The sequence below is a fragment of the Cyprinus carpio genome, chromosome A12, assembly GCF_018340385.1.
Source record: "Cyprinus carpio isolate SPL01 chromosome A12, ASM1834038v1, whole genome shotgun sequence".
NCBI lineage: Eukaryota > Metazoa > Chordata > Actinopteri > Cypriniformes > Cyprinidae > Cyprinus > Cyprinus carpio.
The window spans coordinates 8,592,575-8,614,142 of record NC_056583.1 but is presented as its reverse complement, the minus strand read 5'-3'; the positions used below and the strand labels follow the sequence as shown (position 1 = coordinate 8,614,142).

Here is a 21,568-nt window from a genome sequence, read left to right as displayed (position 1 = left end):
TCAGAGCAGCCCTACGCTTTTCAGACCGATGAAGCTTTGTAAAGAAGAGACAGACGTGTTTCAGCAAAGGTGGGTGTCAAATTAGAGCGAGAAACACTATTAAACTAGTTCCTTTATAATTTACCAGTGGTGTGGAAAATCATGTGTTTTTTGAAACTTAAACCACATAAACCATCATTTCATTACACCAAATACACAAAATTAGATGTTCTTTTTATCAACACCATAAGTACTGACACACTTTATATAACTGCTAGATGAAACGTATTTTTTTGATACCACAGATAAAATATCCTTTATCTTAGAGTTGATATGAAACTTACACTACAATGTTTCAATTCTGGTTATTCGACGAACAGATTAGTTGATGGCTCATTTAATTCTGCTACAGTATATCACTACTGGGCACGCTCATTTTAAATAATATGTAGATTAAATCCATAATTAATTGTTATGATTTATATACTGTTACATTTCCCTTTTGTAGCACGTAATTGCATACACCATTATATCAAAGAAGCTTTTCCAGCGTGGATACAAGGGCAGCCCAGAAATTCAGCATTAAAATATCGGACTTAAGTCATGCTTACCTTCAAATGCATTAGCAGATTCTATTAACTTCACAATGAAGATTAGTGGTTGACAGCATTAATGATACACAAGGGCCTCCTTTATAGATTATCAGCGACTACGTTTCTGGGATAACTTTGGCTCTAAGCATGTTCCCGGCCAATGCCATGGACCAGATCCTGAGGGCCTTGAATGGAGAACGTGCTATCTCAGTGACCTGTTAATAACAGAAAAAGATGATGAGGATCATCTCAGGAACTGGAATACAACACTGCAGCAGCTAAAGGAGTATGGTTCCGGGTAAAGAAAGACAAAGTAAATTATTCCAACCCACCACTGAATATCTTGGCCAACAGGCTTTGTACCTAACATCATCACTGAACAAGTCCAAACCAATGGAAATGGTCCACACACGATGTGAGTAGTTCCTGTGGCCTCAGTGGCATAGAGCATTGCATTAGACACCACAAAAGGTTGTGGGGTTTGATTCTCAGGGAACACATGTTAGGTTAAAAAAATGTTTCTAGCCTGAATGCACTGTAAGTCACTTTGATAAAAGCATCTGCTAAATGCAATAAATTTAAATGAAATGTAGAAGGCAACCCTTCACTGCCGATACAGCTGGCATGTGATGCTTCACCGTATGGTGTTGGCACATGTACATTCACACACATTATGCCATCCAGTTGAAGAAAAGGCCAATCGTGTTCTCGCGGTCAAGGACCCTGAACTCAATAGAAAGCAAATACACTCAAATTGAAAGAGAAACATTAGCAATCGTATTTGGTTTCAAGAAATTTCCCAGTACTTGTTTTGGGTGCAGATTTACTCTACTTACTGACCACAGACCAATTACCTCTATCTTTTGTCCCCGGGGCAGCTGTGGCCTAATGGTACTAGCAGAGTTGGATCTTGAAACCCGGAATGTCGCACGTTCGGAGTCCGTTGGTGCTGGCAGGAGTTGTAGGTAGGAGGGAGTGAATGAACTGCGCTCTCTTCCACCCCTCAGTACCCATGGCTGAAGTGCCCTTGAGCAAGGACGAGACTGAACCACCGCAGATTATGACATCAAGTACAGGAGATCTGAGCAGCACTGTAATGCACTGTCAAGGTTGCCTCTGCAGGATACACCACCAGAAGGCAGTCAAGCTGACATCTTTTTACTTTAACCTGTTAGCCAGCCCCCACCCATTATGGGACTCACAGCTGAGAAGTGCCCTACCTAACTTAAAATTGTAACAGTTCCTTACTTCAGTATGTTACACACACAATTTTGGTGTCTTTGGAAAGAAGACCATTTGGGCTGTACTTTTGTTCAACCAGAGTTAATAATGCTCAAAAAACATTAAAAGTTATAGACACTGAAGATGCCTTGAATTTTTTTATTTTTACCACACCGAATTTTTTTTTTTTTTTTTTTTTTGGATATAAAAATACATGAAATCAGTCCTGGACGCAAATCTAGAAAAGTATTGGGGTGAAAAGCAAATGTTTCATGAGTTTCTATTTTACAAAATCTAAGGAGATACATGAAAAAAACAAGATTCCTGCAATCCCCAACCCCCACAAATATAAAAAAATATTTACCTTTTACCTTTAACTGTATTGAAGGTTTCTACAAACTGTTTTAGTCATTAAACATACCACTGCATATGTTTTTTCCAATTATAAAACACTAGACAGAAACTGAGACATTAAATAAGTGATTTATTTGAGCACACTAGAAAATTACAATAAGAATAATTTGAGTAAGAAAAAAACACAAGAAAATAAAAAGATTTAACTTTGTATGCCAATTACAGAACATCCTGAGATTGCTAGAAATGCAGCATTTACTATGAATTACAATGAGAAAATACGTGCTGATGTGCTGATGGCCAGTTATAGAGATGCTAATCATATAAATGCGCCATAAGTCAATAAATAACACATCATATAGATGGCGTTCCCATTGATTAGCCGTGATTACACAGTAATAGCGAGTCTGATTTGCGTTTAAAACAGATGGTAATCATGCATATACAGGCACTTTCAAACATAAAAACACACGCACAATATATAAAAAATGTCGAAAATAAAAAAAAAAATAAAGAAAAGGCGTCGCTAAGTTCCGCCTCCATCGATGCAAGCGTGCGTCATAGAGCGCGTCACGCAAACCGTCACGAGTGAGAGCGCCAGATTCAAATTTAACACAATCTTCCGCTCTTTCCTTTTTTATGTGGCTGGATCGTCTCCCATTCTCGTTGTGACACTGTACGCTACAAAAAACCATGCCGTGGGTTTGTTTTGTTACTACCACGACGCAGTTTATGAGCGTGAGTTATCCTTACAGACACAAAATCTCGTCCCTGAAGAACGAAACGTAAACAAAGGAAATTATACTCCATATTACAAACGTTATTCCCAGATCGACCAAACTAAACATAGAATCAAGTTGAATATCAAAGTCCTGCTTGCCGATCTGGGTTTGCTTCGGTGGATTAAACGTGCTCAATGAGATGTCGTTCAGTGGACCCTTACCTGTCTACTAAACCGGGATCTTACAGCTGTGTGAGGTGTTTAGACTGTTAGTACGACGAAATCTGGTATGTACTGGGATTTTCATTCTTCAGTGTGTTGATGTGTACGTTACTGACTTACACAAATTTAGCAAATACATTCTTTATAAGCTTTCCATTGAAAAAACAGCGATCTGTTGTTCAACGATTGAGGCCTTAGCTCTTTCTAATGATATATAGTTTGCAAGATTAAAATTTGTCCATTTTCAGTTAATCTATTCATAAATATTGAAACGTGCAAAACAAGGCGGAGTTGAGGACATACCGGTGTCTGGGGTGCAGGATCACAGGTTAAAGGACGTGCAAAGTGCACCTGGTCACTGCAGCTCAAGTGAAACTTATTCACAGGAACTGACCCAGGTTTCAAGATTTTTCACATTTTCAATGCAAGCTGTATTTTGTTCTAGCACGCTTACGATACAAAAATCATTCCAAAGAGAAAAACTTTACAGACAAATTAAGTTTCTACAAGTCATTTACGTAGTAGATTATCAGTGTATGAGCTGTCCAGTTGTAGTGTGGTATGGCAGAAATGGTCACGAAACATCAATTTAAAACAAGGTACATACAATCACAGACCATTAACACTATAAACAGCAAGTATGCAATAAAACGCTTATAAGCCAAAATGTTGGTTAGTTCTGTATGTTGATCATATGGATGTTAGCCTCATCTGACGGTGGTCCTCTGAGTGAGTGCTTGGACGCCATCTATGTCTCTGGGTGTGTTATGGATCCAAGGACTGGGTAAGCTGGTGTAGACTCCTCGCGGACATACATTAGCGTAAGCTAGGTAAAAGGTTAAGTAAAGTTTAATGTAGTTAACCCAGCCTAAAGAAGAATAATGCGCATGGTTGGATCCGCTATAACTGCAGTCCAAAAATTATGAGATGCAAACATTCTTGAATGCTTGGCCAAAGAGCGTGGTGTGTTTTTGTTTATCTGATTTAAACAGGGAAGGGGTCATGAACCCGAACTTATCGGAAGGCTTTCCAGAGTTTGGGAGAATGCGAAAAAGCTCTACCTCCTTTAGTGGACTTTGCATCCTAGGTATTTTTTCTATCAAAGTCCAGGCGTTTGGACCTGTGAAGGAGCCGTGAGGGTTGTAGCGTGGTAGACACTAGTGAGGTACGTCAGGAGCTAAGCCATTAAGGGCCTTATAGTAAGTGTGGCTGAATGAAGGATAAGGAAGCAAATTAAAATGTGAAAAAAAAATAAAACTGGCAAAAAAAAAAAATAATTTGAGGACTTATAGATTATTAGAGTGTTGTGTATGTATGCAATGAATTTACATTTCAAGAATGTAATTAACCATTTTTTTTTGGTTGAAACAAGATCCTTTTTCCCCATGAAAAATGTCATTCTGGGAGTAATGGAAGTTTAACTTATACATTTTACCACTGGGCTACACAAATTAATGATCTCCATATTTGGAGCTCAACAAACAATTACTTGCTCGGAAAACTACATTTTATCATCATTAATGAAATCAATTTGGGATTTATATAGCCACGGATCATTTTGGCTGCTTGCTACTCAAAATTCAGAACCAATAAAAAAACAAAACCATGGAAAAAGTTCTAAAAATGTTTTCCAATAAAGTTAAATAACACTTAGGTTAATCATTAACTCAACACAACAAAAAAGGAATTGTGGTACTTTAACACACCAATATTGGGTTTTAAAGAATTGCCCATGTCATTGGTTCGCCGGAATTACATACTGTTCGACGGAATGAACATTCCTGCAATTATTCAGGATTACCATAAAAACCATTCATCAGCCTATCAATTTATCTTTCCCAACAGCTAAAACATTTTAGCTTTATTTCTAAATGAGTGTGAACCTATTTTTGCATTAATATTTTCAAGTTTGCTTGTTACTGACACAATATTTTTCCATCTTATGCCATCACCATATAATACCGTTGTCTCTTTTTTTGGCAAGATCCCTCAGCCTACGCTTCTGCATCTGTGTTTATACCTGCTCTTCTTGAACGTCTCTGCCTCTCGTTATTAGACAGAGGCAGATCGGGAAGAACAGAATTGACTTTAAAACACCAGAAGAGGAAGTATTACAAAAGTTTTTAAAATGGGTAACACTTGAATAACTCACGGCACGCTATTAATCATTAGGGTAAACATTAGTAAACAGTTAATTTATCATTCTTATACCCATTAATAGACCATTAGATAAGCAGTTTATAAATACAGCTATAAAGTGACTTTATTCTTGATTTAAGAAGCATATCATAATGTGTTTAATAAGGGTATTTTCAATACTTTTCATTTCATACTTATGGATAGGCTTATAAATCAAGCATTAAGCATGTATAGCTGCATTTATAAAATTCTTATTAATGTTTAGTACAGGCTTGATCAATGAATTACCTGTGTTAATGATGCTAAACTAATGATTAACATAACATGTATTTATAGTATTACCAAATTTGGCTATATTAATAAAATGATTACATTATTCATTATTTGCACCATTAACATTACAAAAGTTCCATCAATGATAAGTGAATGTGGAATCATATGAAATCAAGATGAATTACAAGCCAAACTACGGCAAAAAAAACATACATTTGTAGTAAATAACGTTAACAACCGTTAATAATGTAACTATCATAAACTATACCTAAAAGTTTACAAATGTGAATTAAACAAAAACTAGATTGTTATGCCTATGTCATTCTGGATAACGGATGACATGTCCTGGCTAACAGAAGTTTTTTGTTATCCAAGAATGACATGGTTGTTATCCGGAAATGACAAAGTAAATATTTGTCTTTATAATCAGGCACTAATTTTAACAACCGATGGAAAAACACAACTTAAGACCATTCATCGCTTTAAGGGTAATCTTTTAGGATCAAATACGATCGTTTTTGAATATAAAAACATTATAAACCTAGTTTTCCGTGTTATGCCAAAAGGACACATTATATTGCTACAAAGTGCCATCAGTGACCGACAAAGGTCAAATATCAAACAGTATTAATAGACGTTTACTCACATTTGCACCTGTTCTGGTGCTCCTTCAGGGTCTTCTTGTGTGAATCCCATCTTAGGTCACATGACCATAACACAATGCATTATGGTCTAAAATGGTCATTGGTGTCCTGTTATCCAGGAATGACATTACAGAAATCACAATTGGAGACAAAATTTCCTTTCTCAGCCATTAAAAGGTAATTCAAGCTAGGATTATAACCATATTTTGCAGGTATCGTTTAAAAACATCAATACAATTATAGCCCAAGTAGATTTTAAATTATTTTTTTTTTATTTTTTACATTTTTATATTGTAAATTTTTTGTATTCAGATTTTAAGCCGGGACAGTTACCCGAATGACATTTTGGGACTTTTGAGCTCAATAGATCCTTAAACGATGAAATTATTTATATGAATTCTCACATGAGTAATTAAAGAGGGGGAAAGTTGAGTCATTTAATGAAATCCATTTAAAAACATGTATACATTTATTAATATTATGAATAAGCTTCGGACCCCAGACATTGACACGCCACGCGGTCATTGACCCAAGTACAGTAATATTATTTGTAACTGATAACGGAACTTAATAGGTAAGCCAGTGCAGACGACTGTAAAATTGGGGTAACTAGATCATATTTTCTTGAACTGGTAAAGGACTCTAGCCGCTGCATTTTGGACTACCTGTAGACTTGGTTATTGAGGATGCAGGACACCACCTCAGCAGTGCATTAGAAGTGTCCAGTCTAGAGGTCTGAATGCATGAACTTAGCTTTTCTGCATCAGAAACAGGTAACTTGTTTCGTAGCTTAGTAATGGTTTCTAAGATGGAAAGAATGCTGTGTTTTTGTAACATGGGAAATATGATTTTCAAAAGACAAGTTTACTGTCGTTCTAATATAAAACCCAGATTTTGACAGTATAGGAGAAGTAACAGTACTCGTCGAATTGCAAATTGAATCTGATGAGATCCTGTTGTAATGTTTTATGGTCCAGTAAGGAATATCTCTGCTAGCTGAAGTTAGATAGGAGAAAACTTATTGGTCAATCCAAGCTTTTTAACATTTTTAACGCACTCTGTTAGCTAGATCATTTTGAAGTGCACACCTGGTCTTGTTGAGCTATATAGTTGAGTATCATCATCATAACTGTGGAAACGAATCCCGTATTTTCTAATGGATATTACCAAGGGCACCATGTATATTGAAAATATAGCAGAGGACCTAGGACAGATCCTTGTGGCACTCCATATTTTACTGGTGATAAAATGAGATGACTCCCCATTTGAACTAACAAAGTGGTAGCCTTCGGCGACAGGTAGGATCCTAAACCATCTCTAAAGCCTGCCCTTGGGATACCTGTAATAGTTGTTGCAATCTTATCTATGAGTATGTCTCGTGATCTATGGTGTCGAACGCAGCACTAAGATCAAGTAAAACTAGCAATGAGATGCAGCCCTTGGTCATGATTGTGTCAGCCAGTCATTTGTAATTTAAACAAGTGCAGTGTCTTTTGCTATGATGGGGCCCTGAAACCCGACGGAAATTCTTCATAGAGAATCCATTTTTTTTTGCAGCGTGGGGAGCACATTGACTGCATGACACAACTTTTTTCTAAAAATTTTAGACATAACATGGAAGATTTGAAAAGGTCGGTAATTCTGGTCAGGTCAGCAGGATCTAGTTGGTGGTTTCTTAATAAGAGGCTTAATAACCGCCAGCTTGAATGGTTTGGGTAGGGAGCGCACCGATCATGATTTTTTCATTGGCCGATTCTCGTGATAAACCGATTTGTTTAACAAGCAATTGGCCGATTACACCGATTACCTGATTTCCAATTTTTTTCTGGCGTTCTGCACAAGCTTACAAACAAGAAAGAAGGAACGTCATGCATAAGCAACCAGGTTAATTTGGTAAGTAAATTAGGTTGCCACTAGCTTTCCTGGCACTATTAGAAAAACAATAACCGTAACTAGGGCTTGGGCGATATTATCAAATGATATGATCATGGCCGTATTCAGTCAGTAAAGCCGGCTTCCCTGATTAGCGCTAATTAGCGAAGATGAATCGCCTTCGATATGAACGCGATTATTGCGTACCTTGTCAGTGAACTATACGGCTCTGTCTATTAAATGCCGCTCCATTTGAAAGCCAGGTGATGGGCGATTTAGCGCTAATCAGGGAAACGGCTTTACTGACTAGATACGCATGATCATATCGTTCGATATATTCGCCCAGCCCCTAACCGTAACCATCTGAAATTAACGGCAGTAACTGCACAGTAAGTGGCCTACATTCAATAAAAACATAGATGGTACAGACATCAGCATTTAGCTTTTGTTTTTGAATTGGGTTAAAAACTACACAAAACTGGCCTTGTAAATGAAAAGATTAACTGCTGTAACTCATGTGAACTTTAAAGGCAAACAACTGCATAGTTCTTCAATCCAAAACAACACAATCAACACACATTCAATAAGATGTTTCTTAATCAGCATCAGGATTTGTTTTAGTTTTTAAATTGGGTTTTAAATTAAAAAAAAAGGCCTGTTTACCAGTGAGTAGTGTTTGTTCACGGTACCAAAAATTTCAGTATTCGGTACCGATACCAGTGAAAATCCACGGTTCTCCGGTACCAATTTCGGTACCAAAGCAATACACAAAAAATTTGCTAATTAAAAAAAAAAAAAAAAAAACTTTTTATCACACTTAAAATGAAACCAATGTCATTCTTTTATACTTATTTACAATTGTGTTGTTTTTTCTATACAGTAGTATAATTATGAAAAAACAGTAAACAAGTTTCACCCAAATTTAATTTGTCTTTTAATTAATGAAATTTAAACACATTTAATTTTTTGTTAAATATCAGGGGATTTGCTATTAAAAATTAAAAACATGGAAGAAATTATTGTGTAAATTTTCTTTAAAAAATAAAGTTTTATTAATTTGTTTTAACAGACAGTAGTACCAGTATCACATCATTCTACTAAAATAATAGTAATATTTCTAGCCATTTAATGCCTTTATGTAAAAATGAACTTTTATTTTGACGGGGTTTGCAGTGTTTCCCACAGCCTTACACTCCCCCGCCCCCCATATATACATATATATGCAAATTCATTTTCTGCCAGCAGGAGGCGCTTTACAGAGCGGGAGAGATACAGGATTCTCCGGCGACAGCTGCAAAAGCAGCGCTGAGCTCACAAACGCTGCCTTATCAAACAATACATTCAAAATGAAATGAAAATGAAATCGAAAATTTTCTAACTACAGTCGGTTTCTTTCTGAAATACAGTGATATAAAAACACCCGCATCAGTTTTTGATTTTGAAACGTGCAACGTCATGTTTATTCAATGAAGTCAAAGCCTTTTGGAAAATCTATTTGTGGCGGTCAGTTTTGATCTTGTAAATAAATCAATGTGTGGGGAAAACCCTGGGTTGCCGTGAATACCTTTAAATTGTGTCAATGTCCTCATTGAGACGGCAGATGCTGAAATTACTGCAAGCATCACGCGCTTCAGTCTATGTAGTAAACGTCTATGCCATTCATTTCATTCACACCAGAGAGGCGCAGAACATGCAGGATTCATATTTCAACCAACTTTTGCGGCTTAACATTTACAGATACTGGTCCATATGGAGATTTGATTTGATTATGCTAACTTTGACAAATTCCATGACTGTCCATATTAAAATGTAAGTTTCATTTTCATGACTGGATTTTGAGATTCCGTTCACGTTTTCTGCTTCGCGGAAATCATAGCGCTGTATGCGTCAAGAACCGGGTTGACCGGGTACTCGGTACCACCAGTACTTAAAGAAACCTTTTACCGTGACATTTTCATTTTTTTAGTACCGACTTGGAACCGAAGTACTGGGTCTTTTGACAACACTACCAGTGAGACTAAATAAAAGTATGCTATATAAATAAATTATTCCAAAATGTTAAAATCAAATAATGTTGGTGCGAATAAAAAAACAAGATGCAAAGTGGTTTTCATTCGTCCAATTAAAAAAAAAAAAAAAAATAAATAGGGTAATGATTCACATCTATATTTTTTTACTTGAGCCAATGACAAATAAAAAACTATTGTCTCAAGTTAAAAAAAATATAGATTTGATTCATTAACCTAAAATGTTTTAATTGGATGAATGAAACACTTTTTTTCAGTGTGCCTACAGCAGGTGATTTTTTTAATCAACATTAAGTCAATGTAATTTTAAGGTAAATAAAAATAATCATCCTATACAGAACTGACAGTTACTTACTGGCTTCTCAAACGTGTGTGCAAATTCTACTTTACAAAAAAAAAAAAAAAAAAAAAAAAAACCTTTTAGTCCTTTCCGTTTCTCATCCAACACATGAGAAGTTGAGCTAAACATCCCTTCACTGTATCTGCCAGGGGGCAAGGAAGTCGACCGGAAGTTGAAGTCGGCCGCGTGCCGCCATCTTGTAGCAGAAACTTCAACTTGCGTTAGCATCCCATTGACGTCCCATCCCTTCATTTTGGCGGTCACTTTGACAGCGAATAACTTTACATCTGAGGGCGTTTAAAGACTCCATGTGTCCATTATTTATTTCTAAAGAATGATCACAACAATGTATAAAGGGCTCCATACCTTCTATGTTACATTATGGCCCCCGTAGAAAAACAGTTTGTGTAAAAATAGGCTAACGATTGCGTCATAACCACTCGACTCTCTGTCGCACAGTATGAGAAATAACCGTACAGACAGGAGGAGAAGCTCGCAGGCAATCACGGGGGGGGAGACGTCAAGAGATATGGCGTACTGGCGTTACATTTTAAAATACTATACAAAAATGAATTAATCAGAATACTTACTCCTGCTCACTCACGCCAAATAACTCCCCGCGCAAGCTCGCCGTCTCTGCAAGATTAACGATGGCAGTTTGCACGCACAGCTACTAGAAGATTTACATCTGTCAGACAAGTTGCTGACGTCATCAAGCTTAGTTTGAGTCTGCGCGTCAGAAATGGAAGTGCTAAAAATCGCTAAAAATGGGCTTCACTTGTCTCTTTTTTTTTTATTGAACAGACATAACAACAACTACAGTTTCATCTACAAAAACCAAAAAATAATATAATTGTAAACAGTAGACATAGAGCAAGTAAAGTAAAAAGCAAGTAAAATAGACAAAAGTAAAACAAAATAATAACAAAATAAAAATAAAACATTTACAAAATAATTATAATAATTGAGCCAGGGGTAACATATCCTTTAGATAAATTAAAGAGAGATAGACATGCCTTGAGCCCCTTTTGTTTACATTATAAAAAAAAATATTATACTTTGTGTGCATAATGTAAACTGATTTTAAAGCTTTGGCATTGTTGGAAGAAGATATATAGTACTCAAATAATATTTAAGGTCATTGCAAAAGACAGTAAAAAAAGAGGTTTGACAGACAAAAATTTACACTTGTGTACAGAAAACTTTGGCTAGAAAAATAAAAAGATTTACAAGAAAATACTTGTCTTTCGATTTTTGTCTGAGTTATAAGAACCAAAATAAACACATCCTTAAACCCCATAGAAAAATTGACTAACAAGGAAGCACGTATAAATAGGCAAAATTTTTTCCCAAAAAGTAGCTACATGAACACAATCCCAAAAAAGGTGAGGTATAGACTCGTCTTCCACTCCACAGAAGGAGGCATAGGGGATCCAACTCTGGAAACATTTTTTTGATAAAAAGATTGACTGGGTAAAATCGGTGTAGCAACTTGAATGATACCTCTTTAACCTTATTAGTGATTAGATATTTGTTGGACAGAGACCACACTTTCTTCCAAGGAATATCATTAAAACAATTACTCCAATATGATATTATAGAAGGGACAGTAATAATATCATTCTGAAAAAGTTGTCTAATCTTTCTATTCCTAAGAGAGGGACTAGATAAAAAAACAGATCTTCCCTATTACTGTCTCGCAAGGATGTAACCAGGAGGTAGAAGAAAGTAAAGAATCGCCTGAGTTTTTCAAAAGTGCAATAGCTCCACTGGGGATGGCATCCATCACTATGGCAAAGTCTCGTGGGTGTGACTGGAATACAATATTTAGTTAAGAATTCAGAATAAGAAAAAACAAATGACCATTTGAATTTACAAGTTGAGAAACCAAAAGATATTATTATTAAACCAATCTGAAAAGAAGAGTGTTTTTATTTTTGTAACGGATATCATGGTTATTCCATATAAATATACCTACCTGTGGGGGCTAAAATTATGTTTGTAAATCAAGTGCCAGGCCAGAAGTACCTGCTTATGGAAATTTGACAATTTGATGGGCAATTTAGAAATATTATAATTACATACTAACCAGAAAGGGAAAGACCACCAACTTTAGAAAAAAATATAATTGGGAATAGCATTCCATAGGGATCAGAATCATTCAAGAACTGCCTCAACCAATTGATCTTAAACGTATTGTTTAAGGAAGCAAAATCAAGAAAGTTAAAACCCGCCATGTTCAAAAGCTATTTATGACAACAGATTTTTGATGTAATGTCTTTTTGTGTTTCCATAAAAAATCGAAAAGCATTCTATCAATCTCTAAATAAAATATCCAAACCAAAAGAAAAAAAAGAGCAGGTCAATCCAAAAAAAAAATACACTCCACCAAGGAAAGCCCTTCCTCGTAAAGACAAGTCTCTTTGGAGCCAGGAATTAAATTTTTTCTTAGTCTTTAGCTTTAGTAATTACTGGATCAAAGTTTAATTTTCCTCTTGTTTTAAAATCTTTACAAATTGTAACACCCAAATAATTCACTTGAGACTTAAAGTCAGGAATATTGTGCAGGAATGGAGCAGAACAAGATTTTAAGGGAAGAAGTTCACATTTATCTAAATTTAAAGAAAGGCCAGATGCTTTCGAGAACACTTTAATAAGATCAAGAGCGATAGGGATCTGCAAGTCGTTTTTTAAAAAGAGTGTGGTATCATCAGCTAATTGAGTTATAATAATGTGTTTATCTGCTATATTAATCCCTAGTAATTGACTATGCAACAGGGAAGTAGTAAGGAGTTGAGCGGCTATCAAGAACAAATAAGGCGATAACGGGCAACCCTGGCGCACCCCTCTAAACATATTAAACCTTTGGAGAAGTGCCAGATTTCAGATTAATTGAGCAGTTTCCATTTTTGTATAACGTAACGGACAAATTTTGCAAAAGAATCACCAAAAACCAAATTTATACAGGGATTGTAAAATAAATTCATGTTCAAGGGAGTCAAAGGCTTTATAAAAATCTAAAAAAAGAATAAAACTTTCATCCCTAATCAGTTCATCATAGTCCAACAAATCTAAAACAAGGCGTATATTGTTAGCAATATGCCTCTTTGGGATGAAACCTGATTGAGTCTCGTCTATTATTGTACTCAAAAACAGTTTTCAGTCTTTTGGCCAGTAACAAAGCTAAAATCTTATAATCACAGTTTACTAAGCAAATTGTGGACGCCAGTTATCAATCAAAAGAATGTCTTTCTTAGGTTTGGGTATTAAAGTAAGTAATCCCTGTGATAAAGAAGGTGGAAGTGTCTCAGACGCAATACTCTCCAAATAAGTTTCAAGCAAGAAAGGTGCTAATTCTATAGCAAAATTTTTATACAATTCGGCTGTCAGCCCATCTGTGCCCGGAGACTTATTGTTCCTTAAGAGCTTCAATAGACTCAATTATTTCACATCAATAGATATATCCCTATCGCAGGTGCTCTTATCTGCATTAGATAATGTCCTAACATTTTTCAGAGATTGGAAAAAAGACAAAGCAGAGTCTTTGCAATATTTAGAGTTGTACAGATTTGAGTAGCAGTTTGCACAAAATGTGCCGATTTCCTTAGGATCAGAACTTATCTTACCATTTACATTTAAAGAGTTAATAGTTAGATTTCTACAATTATTCTTTTCCATTCTGAAAAAATATGCTGTACTTTGTTCTCCTTGCTCTAACCACCTTTTTCTAGAGCGAATAAAAGCACTCTGCCTTATTCTTATACATTGAATCTAACTGAGTTTGCAAATCAATAAATTCTGCCAATTCAGCTTCTGACAAACCAGCCTGCATTTTACCAGAGAGAGTCATTATTTTGGAAATGACTGACTCCTCTTCAAGTCTTTTACGTTTAGCTAGAAGGCTGCCAAAATTCCTAGCACACTTGCTAATTTCATGTTTAAGTAATTCCCAATTGAGGCTGAATTTATTTTCCTTTTGTGCTTTGATCCAGTAATATCCAATCAAAAATAAAATGTTTTTCCTTAATTGGTCATGTTTAAGTAAAGAAGAGTTAAGTTTCCAATAAGAGGCTCTAGGTTTTAAAGAAGAGATAAGCGAAGATAGAGGGGATTGAATAAGAGTTGCTTTATGATCAGTCATGGGTGAAGGGAGAATGCTAACAGAAACATTAAAGTCCCTAACAGCTTGTGAAACAAGCCAGTAGTCTATTCGGGACTGTCTGGAACAATTTTTGTTACTCCAAGTATAGGACTTAGTATTCGGAAATGTTTCCCTCCAAATATCAATAATATCAAATTTATCCATTAAAATCTTTAATTTAGAATTAGCAGAGGCAGTCTGTTTAGGTGGCAGTCTATCGAGATTTATTATCAGGTACAATATTAAAGTCCCCACCAATGAAAACTAAGGCATTTGGGTATGCATTAAGACACAGCAGAATTTTCCCTTCTATCGCATCAATCAGTAGATCATTCTCAGTGAGAACTATTATACCCATAGATATTATTAGTATTACCACAATGTTGTTTAAACAAATAACCAAAAGCAGAAAATGTCCATTCGGGTCGCTAAAGTAGTGCAAAACCTCCCCAGCAAAAAGGTTTTTCAAAGTCAGAACTCCAGCTGAACGCTCCGAACCGTGAGCCATCCAAACATCATTGTTCCACTGATTTTTCCAAAAACGAAGTGTCACTGGCAACGGAGTGGGACTCTTTGAAAAAAACAAAAATCAGTTTTGAACGATTTGGCATATAAAAACAAAGCCTTCCGTTTAGTAATGTCTCTTAGACCCCTGGCATTGAGAGATATAACTGAAATAGACATACAAAAATAACTCTTAACAAAGAACAGCAAAAAACTGAGCTAACTGAGGTTGACAACGCATAAGCAGCTGACTACAAAGTCAGGTCAAGAGTTGTAACAGCCATCAAAAGTCCTGCTCCATAACGAAAAGGAGCTCGAAAAGCTCTCTTGGAATGAGAAGAACAGTCTGAACAGGCTTACATAGGGTTAATTTCAGAGCCTTCAATAAATGCACGGTGACCGACAAAATGTGCCCTTTTCCCCTCCTTGCGGGCCTTTTCAATAGCCGGCCATAGCAACCGCCTCCGTTCTCTGTCAAAGGCAGTGAGATCCTCAGTGAATCGAAAACCGTTCGCCCGCAGGAACTCTGACAATTTCGCCGCCCTCCACACACCATCTCTCATCACACGTGAGGAAAACTGAATAATGATCGCGCGCGGCTTTGAAATATTCGGAAGCCTCTTCCCAATGCGGTGGACAGTGTCAATTCTATCTGGAAGAGTTTTGCTCTCCTCTGGAAAGGTGGCCTGACGAATGGGGATAGATTCGGTTCTGACATTTTCATTTTCCTTTTCAGGTACTCCATGCAAACGCAGGTTCCAGCGGCGAGAGTATCTCTCCAAGTCAGCAATTCTTGTTTCGCAGAGCTCCATCTTCTTTTCTTCAGTATTTAGTCTAGCTTCTACATGGCCGACTTTCCCCTTAATATCATTCAACTCAGCACAAACAAAGTCCACCGTCTTTTTTAGCCCTTCAATTTTGAGAGCGTTTTCACCAATCATTTTCTCCAGGGCATCCGAGCGATTGTTTATCAGCTGTGAGAGAGTGGAAATCACGGTGTCGTCTTCTGCTTTACCTTTCTTTGAAGGGGGCTTACCTGGGCTCTCCGGGGGTGGAGTAGATAAGAGGATCTCAGCGGGAGACGAATAGTTGTGGAAGCTCACATTCTCGGACACACGTGAAGCGCGAGACATTTCTTTTTCTTTTCTTTTGTCTGCAGAAGATTTCATCTTTACGTTATCGAGAGACAAATATGAAGTATTTATGTAATCAAATACACTGAACGGGATTGTAAATAGTGTACTATGGCTGTTAAAAGATGATTTGTCAGCAGAGCTCGATAAAGGCAAACTTAGCAGGACGCCATCTTGGAGCCTCCGCTTCACTTGTCTCAATTGAGTTCCAATGGGGTCGCTGTGTCCATTTCTTTTACTGTCTATGGTATCTGCTTGTGCAGGGCGCGGACCGCACGGACAGGTACAGTACACTCGCGCAACTTCAGCGAGCCGGGAAAGGGGCTCTTATTTTGTGCAGTAGGCTGTTCGCTTCCTGCTATCTTTGCCTCAGACATAACTCTGCACTTCCAGTGCCGAACGGCTGCCCCTGTCCTGCGCACAGATTTTGAAATACTTCCACACAAATGACATGATAGCAAATGATTACAATGTAGTCTGTGCACGCGGGCGCACTTCCGGAAAAAAGACCAAAAACCTATTTTTGGCCGGTCAACCTTTGCATCCCTAGTTTTGGGAAGTGACCTAAAGATAACGACTAGTTAATAATATTAAGAAGCGGTTTTTCTCCTACAGGTAACAACTCTTTCAGTAATTTAGTGGGTACAGGATCTAATAAACAGGTTTAGATGCAGTGATAAGTTTATTAGCTCTTCCTGTCCTATAGTTGTAAACACTGCAGTTTATATTTGGGTGCGATGGATAAAACTAAAGTATTAGACGCTGTAGAATCTACATTTGTTATTGTATTTCTGATGTTATCTATTTTATCAGTGAAGAAATTCATAAAGTCATTACTATTTAACTGTGAGGGAATATTTAGATCGGGTGGCGTCTGGTTATTAAACGATTCGTAATGAAAATGTACACCTTGGTTTTTAGTTTTTTAGCGTTATTTATAATAATTGTTAATTGTTTGGATTAGAGTTATTTTAGTATATTATTAATAATTTATTAATTAAAATTTGTAAGTCATTTCTTAGAGGTTTGCTGAGGCCCCCTAGTGGGATCTGGTCCCCTGGTTGAGAGCTATTGGTCTAATTTTTGTCTCTGTGTTGAGGCACAACCTGGACTCAAGAGATAGTAGATCTTCTGCTGCACAATGGAGATGCTGAGGTGTGCAAGAGAGCGCCAACAGCTGTCCGTATTCCATTTCTGGAGATTTGTGCTCCTCCACCCATACCATCAGGTACCCATTAACACATCAGTGCATGTTTCATCTATACTCATACATGTTTTTTGTTAAATGAAGGATATGTCAATGCACCTGTGTATACAAAACTCATTTATATTTATGCTTCATTTAGGGCTTGACTTAATTGAACAGATGAAACCACCGAGAGTCATCAAAACTCATCTGCCCATTCAACTAGTGCCTAAAGGATTCTGGGAAAATAAATGCAAGGTTATAATTTAATTAAACCAACTTAAAAAAAAAAAACTTCAAACACAAGGTCAAATTTGGGATTATTTTCACGTCTCCTCCCCAACACAGAAGATAAAACAAAATTACTTCTCTCTAGAGCGTATTGTTCATAAAAGGCACTCAGCCTTGTAATGTTAAAACCCCTTGAACTGTATCTGACCACTGAGTACTGCAAATCATTTCCACTAGTACTCCTGTTTTTCCAGGTCATTTATATGGCCCGGAATGCTAAGGATAACCTTGTAAGCTACTTCCACTTTGATCGCATGAACCTTACCCAGCCAGAGCCAGGACCTTGGGATGGATACATTCATAAGTTCATGAAGGGACAATGTGAGATAACTACATATTTAAATATAATTTACAAAAATGAAAATTCTGTCATCATCTTATCACCCTCAAGTCATTCCAAATCTGTGTGACTGACGTTTTTCTTTGGGAAACAATAAGCAAACATTTTGACAAAAACTTCAGCTGTTTTTGTCCATGCAATGCAAATATATTCAACCCACTGACTTTCATTATATGGACAAAAAGTGAGACAGTGTTACATTTTTGGGTGAACTATCCATCTACTAAACACACGTATACACTCTTTTCATTTTTCACCTTACTTGTTTTTCACTAACGTAGAATGAAATGTTTAATCTGGAATCCTTGGTTACTCTGTCTGTCTTCTAATGTTTTTACAGTAGGTTGGGGCTCTTGGTATGACCATGTAAAAGGTTACTGGAAGGAACACAAGGAAAGGAATATTCTCTACATACTCTATGAGGACATGAAGGAGGTAGTTTTAGTACCACATTTTCAGTTGTGCCAATTTCCTAAAAGTTGATTTAATTTCTTTTATTTTATGTCTGCTTCTCTGAGCTTTTTGTATCATATTTTCCTTTTTTTCCAAAATCCTTTTAGGGAGATTAAGAGGATAATGCACTATCTGGACCTGTCTGTTTCTGAAGATGTCATAAAGAGGATTGTGCAGCTGACATCCTTCCAAGTCATGAAAGACAATCCAATGGCTAACTACTCCTACATCCCAAAACCTGTGTTTGATCAGTCCATTTCTGTCTTCATGAGAAAAGGTTAATAAAAACCATACTAAATATCCCTTATGAGATTGATTTTATTTATATTTAATATATATTTAAATTTAACTTTGTTTAATTTTGTTTTAATTTATTATATTTTTTATTTATTTTTTGTTGAATAATGAGGAACAGGACCTATTGCCATAAGATACAATTGGCTGGCTGAGAGTTGTACAGGTCCTTCTCAAAAAATTAGCATATTGTGAAAAAGTTCATTATTTTCCATAATGTAATGATAAAAATTAAACTTCATATATGGCTCTGCTGAGGTGTTATGGAGGCCCAGGATGCTTCGATAGCGGCCTTAAGCTCATCCAGAGTGTTGGGTCTTGCGTCTCTAAACTTTCTCTTCACAATATCCCACAGATTCTCTATGGGGTTCAGGTCAGGAGAGTTGGCAGGCCAATTGAGCACAGTAATACCATGGTCAGTAAACCATTTACCAGTGGTTTTGGCACTGTGAGCAGGTGCCAGGTCATGCTGAAAAACAAAACCTTCATCTCCATAAAGCTTTTCAGCAGATGGAAGCATGAAGTGCTTCAAAAATCTCCTGATAGCTAGCTGCATTGACCCTGCCCTTGATAAAACACAGTGGACCAACACCAGCAGCTGACATGGCACCCCAGACCATCACTGACTGTGGGTACTTGACACTGGACTTCAGGCATTTTGGCATTTCCTTCTCCCCAGTCTTCCTCCAGACTCTGATGATTTCCGAATGACATGCAAAATTTGCTTTCATCCAAAAAAAGTACTTTGGACCACTGAGCAACAGTCCAGTGCTGCTTCTCTGTAGCCCAGGTCAGGCCCACCTCTCCCTCATTTCCCCCAACAAAAGCACACGCCTGTGCATGGTGGCTCTGGATGTTTCTACTCCAGACTCAGTCCACTGCTTCCGCAGGTCCCCCAAGGTCTGGAATCGGTCCTTCTCCACAATCTTCCTCAGGGTCCGGTCACCTCTTCTCGTTGTGCAGCACTTTTTGCCACACTTTTTCCTTCCCACAGACTTCCCACTGAGGTGCCTTGATACAGCACTCTGGGAACAGCCTATTCGTTCAGACATTTCTTTCTGTGTCTTACCCTCTCGCTTGAGGGTGTCAGGTCGGCAGTCTTACCCATGATTGCGGTTTTGAGTAATGAACCAGGCTGGGAGTTTTTAAAAGCCTCAGGAATCTTTTGCAGGTGTTTAGAGTTAATTTAGTTGATTCAGATGATTAGGTTAATAGCTTGTTTAGAGAACCTTTTCAAGATATGCTAATTTTTTGAGATAGGAATTTTGGGTTTTCATGAGCTGCATGCCAAAATCATCAGTTTTAAAACAATAAAAGACCTGAAATATTTCAGTTGGTGTGCAATGAATCTAAAATATATTAAAGTTTAATTTTTATCATTACATTATGGAAAAAAATGAACTTTTTCACAATATGCTAATTTTTTGAGAAGGACCTGTATATACGATTAGGCTGTTTTTTTTAGGAAACCATATAGAAACTTAAATCCTGCTTATATGTCGTGTTTAGCATACAGGAATATGAAAAATATTGATCTGTTGTAAAATAATTTATCTTGTAGATTAGCTAAAACAAGCCATCTTTTGCAGCATAGAAAAAAAAAACAGCCTATAAATGAACACATTTAACAATATTACGATTTTAATTCATTGTTAGCTAACATATTTAGCTAGAATGTTAACATGTCGTCCCATGTTTAATGTTGTCTCTAGTCTGTTGTTATGGACAATATTAAAATATAGTTTAGCTGTCATTATGCAAACATTTTGACCACTCAATACGGAATCAAGTATTCCAAGGACCATGTAATAAGAAATGATATACAAAATATTTTGTTCATAATGAATCATTAAGCGTGTTTGTTTACACAGGAGAGGTTGGTGACTGGGTTAATCATTTCACCTCAGCTCAATCCCAGATGTTTGATGAAGACTACGCAAACCAAATGAAAGATGTGGACATTCCGTTCCGCTTTAGCATTTGACTCCAAATAATTTGTGCAACATTAAATATATACAATATATTATAGATGTTTTGTCTGATGTCATTAGGTATAACATTCTACTCACCTGATGTCACTGATTGCATAAAATATGTGCTTTTTTGTATTTAGAACAATTTTAAATTTCATTATTTTTTTATAAAAGGTTGTGTCAGACTTTAAGCAATATACTTATTAATTATAGCTTGATTATTTACAGTTAATGGTATTTAACAGGATGGAACCTAAAGTCATGGAAATAAAGAGTTAAAGCTGGCATTGATCGGTGAAGGACTGAGAATTAGAGTACATGATGGTGTTCAGATCAAGGTAATTTAGTTTTGTTGTTGTTTTAACTATTCTGAAATGGTATTATCAAGAAGTTGATATTAAAACCATAAAGAAAACAGAATTCATCAAATCCATTGGTAAATGTTTGTGCTTTCCCTCCAAAAATTACATTGTTCCGGGAGGATTTCATTAATGACCTGGCTTTTGTTATAGTTAAAGCGATATTGCAAAAGGCTATAATATATATTTTCTGTAAAACTGAAATTATTTCCTCCATCTACTGTTTCCAAACCACTTGTACCTATGTATGATAAAGCAGATGCTGGAGCCTATAAAAAAAGCATAAAAAAAAAAAGAATGATTACACATGTTCTAGTATCTATAGTTCAACATTAACTAAATATGAAAGTAAGAGCCAATCAAGAACTAATAAAGGGCTAACCTTAGCCATTAACTTATAGACATAACAGTATACTTTCTATAAAGCTGCTTTGAAATTATGTGTATTGTGAAAAGCGCTATACGAATAAATTTGACTTAACTTGATTCATATTCATGTGTCAGTAATG

The 21,568-nt window shown here is 36.5% G+C and overlaps 2 protein-coding genes across 2 annotated transcripts in view; both read left to right on the top strand.

Annotated features, from left to right (window-relative positions):
* avl9 (AVL9 homolog (S. cerevisiase)) overlaps positions 1 to 21,568 on the top strand; it is a 700,673-nt gene that overhangs the window by 600,314 nt on the left and 78,791 nt on the right. The window lies entirely within an intron of this gene.
* Positions 15,094 to 21,120, top strand: sult1st6 (sulfotransferase family 1, cytosolic sulfotransferase 6). The gene is made up of 7 exons (XM_042767402.1): positions 15,094 to 15,766; positions 17,263 to 17,391; positions 17,510 to 17,607; positions 17,835 to 17,961; positions 18,321 to 18,415; positions 18,530 to 18,710; positions 20,599 to 21,120. Exons 1-7 carry the CDS (start codon positions 15,724 to 15,726, stop codon positions 20,709 to 20,711), a joined length of 786 nt encoding a protein of 261 aa, XP_042623336.1. The 5' UTR covers positions 15,094 to 15,723; the 3' UTR covers positions 20,712 to 21,120.